This window comes from Limulus polyphemus, unplaced genomic scaffold (genome assembly GCF_000517525.1).
Source record: "Limulus polyphemus unplaced genomic scaffold, Limulus_polyphemus-2.1.2 Scaffold967, whole genome shotgun sequence".
Lineage (NCBI taxonomy): Eukaryota > Metazoa > Arthropoda > Merostomata > Xiphosura > Limulidae > Limulus > Limulus polyphemus.
In genome coordinates, this window is record NW_013666577.1 from 145,025 (window position 1) to 150,721 (window position 5,697).

The 5,697-nt window shown below is 29.5% G+C and overlaps 1 protein-coding gene across 2 annotated transcripts in view; it reads left to right on the forward strand.

Moving 5' to 3' along the window:
- Positions 1-1,397: 1,397 nt before the first annotated feature.
- LOC106461478 (plexin domain-containing protein 1-like) overlaps positions 1,398-5,697 on the forward strand; it is a 33,316-nt gene continuing 29,016 nt past the window's right edge. For both annotated transcript variants that reach the window (XM_013921302.2, XM_013921303.2), the window contains exon 1: positions 1,398-1,527. In XM_013921302.2, coding sequence (XP_013776756.1) covers positions 1,431-1,527 — 97 coding nt within the window. In that variant the 5' untranslated portion in view covers positions 1,398-1,430. The remainder of the gene's footprint in view (positions 1,528-5,697) is intronic.

Here is a 5,697-nt window from a genome sequence, read left to right on the forward strand (position 1 = left end):
AGAGTAGGCTGGTATATAAAAGAGGGGAAGGTAATGTGTGGGTAGATAGTGAGTAATTGATCTGCAGTCAGAAGTATTATTGAGCACGTTCGTTGTTATAGCGTTTGTTTAGCGCGATTGTTGAAGTTGAGTGTATCGGTAAAGTTGTATTCGGAATGAATAAACCAGTTTTATTAAGTAAAGAACTTATGTCGCTTAAGTTTCGTCGGAACGAAGTTACGGAAAATCAATTAACAAACGGAGACGTAACAATACTCTCTTGTTTCTAAAATGCTACTCGCTGATTAGCCTATCCTGTACATTTTACTACTATAGTATTTTTCATATTAATACACAATTTATACACCGTAATTTTACATAGTACCAAGCAGAAGTTTTACCGCGAAAAAATAATAATGGGGGATTATACGAGTAGAACTATTGGCATAAGTATGAAAAAATATCTATAAATAGTTTCCTGTTGTTATTCTTTAGATATTTGGACCTCCGAACGAGATTGAAAAATAAGTGGTTTGAATTGATAGTCTAGAGCACACAAGCAAGCATTTAAGCAGTAGAAAAATTTTAAATCAATAAAAAAAAAGTGACGAACTTTAGATATCGCACTGCTAATATTATCTTTATCAAAGTTTCGGCTTTCACCTTTTTCAAGATATTTAGTATATCACAGTTCAAAATAAATGATAAATTTTAGAATAAATTTCAACGAAAATTTGTTTGTAGTTAAACACAATGCTACATAATGTGTTATCTGCGCTTTTCCCACCACTGGTATCGAATCCCGATTTTTAGCGTTGTAAGTCCATAGACATACCGCTGTGCCTCTGGGGGCTTCAAAGAAAGACCAATGCTTTCTCACGCGGTATCGGTGTGTGCGCGTAGTTTGATTTTTAATATTAAAGGTAAAAACAATATTAAGTTATGCGGAGGAGAACTATACAACGATATTATTTCAATTTGAGATTACGAAACACTAATATTGTAGAATAATAAAATAGATATTAAAGTAGTCAAGTTAAAATTGAGGCATGTCTTATGCTGTCTATTGGGTCATTCAGCTAAAAAAATCTGTGAAAATTGACTGATTCACTAAAACGTAAATCGTATAAATGTTACACGTCATCGTCTTGTGACTGTTTACACACTGTGTCCCAACTTTGTATCCTCAATGTCATTTCCGGTCTAAGAAATGTGCCAAGCCCATCTCCTTTCTTTTGCTTTTAATATAAACATACTTAATTGACATTAACTGTAATAAAATATTTTATACGAGTAACATTTTAATATAAATATTTTGTTAACTTTTAGAAGAACGAAGTATTTTAGACTTCTTATTAAGATTCTTACGTCATCAAATTCTCATATTTCGCCACTTGAAGGCGCTGCCGTTTTTTTCTTTTACTACGATTATTATACAGTGTTCAATAAATATGGCGGTTAGGGATGGTTGGAGAGTGAAACATGTATTCTTACAAATTGTTGTACTGGAATCATTATTCATTTTTGTGGCAAAAACAGAACCAGAAAGTAAGCTTTCTAGGATTTTCTAATTTGTTGAATCAAAGTTAACTTTAGCAAAAAGTATATGAACGTAAACGTTCTGTGATTAAAATTGCAGATTGACGTTTTAACCCCAGTTTTATTCTTTTAATCGTGTATTAAGTAGTAAAATTATAATAGTACTAGTAGAAGTAATGAGTAACAGTATAGTAAGATTTCGTGATGTTTAAAGTTTAAATTACTGTATAATTTATATGACAACTGAGTATTAACTAATTCCTTACATTACTATTAGTAATAGTAGTAATGATTATATAAAAACAAAAAACTACAACACCCATTTAAATTTTTTTACTCTAAGATTTAGTACACTTTGTACATGAAAAAATACAACTAACATATTGATGTTACTTTTTAACCTTTTTCGCAGTACTACTAGTAGAGTCATAAGGTATTTATTAAAACTCTCAGTTAAGGTTGTTTGAAAAACTGAAAGAAGTGCTAAAAAAACTAACAGGTTTTCTAAAATGTTTACCAGCAAATGACATCTTTAAATGTTACCTGTTACATAGGACAAGTAAGTGTAAATTTTTACCTGTTCACATTTTAACCTTTGCATGTAAGAGTAAAATGCCTCCCTGTGGACAGTATAAATTAATTATAAAATAAGTTAAAGAAAATGGCTCATGTATAAAGAGTAGTAAACAATATTTAATAGAAATTGGGTAATTGTGTCATAGCAATAGTTACCCTCTTTAAAGGGGTAGGTGTAAGGATGAGAGAATTGTTCTTCATTTGAGACATTGTAAGAAAAGTAGTTTTAGATGCTCCCTTGTAACTTATGGACTTTTTTGGGATTGGTAATTGTTACATAAGTAAGCTTCAGACACTAGAGAATAGGGGTGATGAAATGTCTTTTAGTTTTAATTGTTTGACCACTTTTCATAGGCTTGTGCTAACCCTTTTAAGTGGATCAGTTTTCTTTTAAGGAATTATAAAGGTAAAATGGTCATTATTCATAGATTCTGTTGTAAATCTTGATAAAAAAAAAGGTACTTAGGTAAAAAAAATACATATTTGAAAATGTATTAACCTTATTTTTAGACACACTACCCTGTATTAGAAAAAATACAAGTTAAACAGTAAGTTTAAAAACAGGTTTAGGAGGATTAATTCCTCATGAAATATTCATATCTACATCATTAAGGGCCCTTGTACAATATACATAGTCAAATGAAAGCTGTAGAGGTGTTGAATGTGCAGCATGTAGACATTGCTTTAGTATTTGAATTTAAAAAAAACATTATAAAGTCTCCCCAACATTCCTGTTGTTTGGGAGACTAAAAAAAGCATTTTTAATTTATAAAACAAATGTATCTTGTGTAACAACTGAATGCAATAACGTTAGTAAATGATAATCATTGAACTGAAAATTCAGCATCTTTAGTGTTTGGAACTGTAATATTGTTTAATGGAAATATAAATTTTTGAATTAAATGTATATGTTTAACAATATTATTTTTGTATATAAATGAAGGCAAGTATAGTATATTTTAACATGTATGTGTAAAGCAAAAAGTACAATGAATCTTTTTATGTTTATAGCACTATTGATTGTGGTTTTAACCATCACCAAGTATGCAAATTGTTGTCATAATTACATGAAATGTAACTTTGTTGTATTATTTGCATGAATTAATACATACAAGTTCAGTGTTAATTCTTAAGACTTTATGAAACATATACTTAAACATCTTAGGAGTTATTCATATTTAACAAATGTTCTTTCATCATATGCTGCACAGTTTAACACATTTAGTTCATAATCTTTCATTGTCATGAGCACATACGTCTCTCTCTAGAGCATATCAAGGGTACAGAATGGGATATACACACTAGATAACCTATGTTTCAGTCTTAAAAGTTTTACATTATTCACATGTGAACTTGGAATTTTGTACTACCATGAAGAAAGGGTATTCCCTTTTATACGTGTACTCACTCTCTAAGTTTACAAGTTTTGAGATTCATATGAGTGATGAAATATTAAAACATGTTCTTTTGTTTTTTTATTGTGGATATAAAAATAATTTAGGCACTGGGAGAGTTGTTTATCTGTAAACTGGTGGTAAAAATTAAATAATTTTATTGTGTAAGTCTCTAAAATAATTACTGTGACTTAATATAGTAAGTATTCTAGTAATGAAAGTACCAAACTATGTATATAATAATATATTCTGATCAGGGTTAGTATGACGTTGAAGTGGATAGTTTTATTTAGTTTTGATTACTGTTGATATAGCTTCTTATCAGATATACATTTAATCCAACTAAGTACAACAGTTTATCTTTGGAATAACTTAAGACTAACATTAACACATTTGGATGTTTAAAAAGTTATTATATTGAAGGTGGTTTTAGATTTAAGAGCTCTCTCTCTCCACGTTTTTATCCCCAGACTTTCCTAAAGAATTTAGATTGAATTATTTTTATTCTTTATAGAGATGGGTGGTTGGCATAGAGTAACTATAGATCCATTTCCTAGGAGGGTAAAGGATTAGTAATTTGCAATGGGTACTCTCACCTTCATTTATTTGTTTAATTTAACTGGCTTGCTGAACCTTTGTTATCCTTTTGATAAACATTTATACATTGATTGTAAATAAAGTTGTTTAGAAAGAAAAGTTGTACTAAATTTCACTTCTTTACAACTAAGAACATTCTATATTTTTCATTGCAAATAATTTCATGTGTAGGTATGTGTGCCACTGATTGTTTAAATATGTAAATATATTTATTATTAATTTGGTTTTTGCAGTTTTTGGTTTGCTATTCAAAAATAATAAAAATAATCAGGTGATCATATTTAACTTTGGTTATAAGAACAAGCCATTTAGTTGCTTTAATTTGGAAGTTGAATGAATGATTTAGGTCTTGGGAAATAGAATCAAATATTGAGAATAGTAAATAGTGAAAATGTTAAAAAAAATCTAAGATTTTCATTATTGATGAGCTTATTTATTTTGTTTGAGGTTAATGTTAAATGGTCAAGAGTTAAGAACCTTTTGTTTAATGCTTAATTTTAATGAAAAGATCAAATCTGATTCTGAAACTTTTATCAAGTCAGTTACGTATCAAACACTAGTATCCACCTGAAAACTGAGTGAGGAAGTATATACGTGCCTTTCACCCTTTATTTTAAGCAGCTGTTTGCAAAATAGTTTCAGAATTTGTTACGAGAAAGCTAGAATTTTGCACCAACAAATTGCCCAGTAAGATAAATGAGCATGAAAAAGTTTTTATAATATTAGCAGTTCAGCAGTGTTCATACTTGGAAATAATGCCTTTCTAGTAATACACACTAAAATTTCAGAAATCATTTTTGTTTTGTCTAAATATTTTACAATGTCTTCTCTTCATTTTTTTTGTGGTTTCATTCTGTAAAAACATTGTTTTTATACTCAATCTTTTGAAATTTGGAATTCTGTTTTGGCTATTAAATATATTGTTCATATATATTATATTTGTTTTTATCATTATTATTAAACTTGTCTTGGCCTTGAACTCTCTGGAATAGTGAAAATGTACAGTCAGAAGTTAGGATTGTGATTTGTCACCCTAGTGCCATAATGAGGTGAATGGTGAAATGACTGGGTGTTGGCATGTGCTTAGCTGACTAATGGTAAGACCATGAAGGTGGAGTAGTTGACTCAGGTGGATGTATACATAGATAGCTTGTTACAGGAACTAAATGTTTATGTGGAAAAATATATAATTGTAATAATGGTTGGAGATGGCTTGAATGGGTAATGAAGAAAAACTTTAATATAAGTTTAACACAACAGCAAATGTACAACGTTCGACAAGGTTTTGTCATCATCACAAGAAGGATTTGGATTGTTTGGTGAGGTGGGCACATAAATGGCAGATGGCTTTTAATTATAATAAATGCAAGATAATGCATATGGGTTGTTATAATTTGAATTATGAGTATAATTTTGATGGGAAAAAACCTTAAAAGTGTTATGGAAGGAAATAATCTGGTAGGGCAAAAAGGATATTACATTGTATCTACACAAATATTGAATACAAGTCTAAAGAAGTTATTATGTCATTATCTGCTGTTGCTAGTGGTAGGGCAAAAAGGATATTAGGTTGTATCTACACAAATATTGAATACAAGTCTAAAGAAGTTAT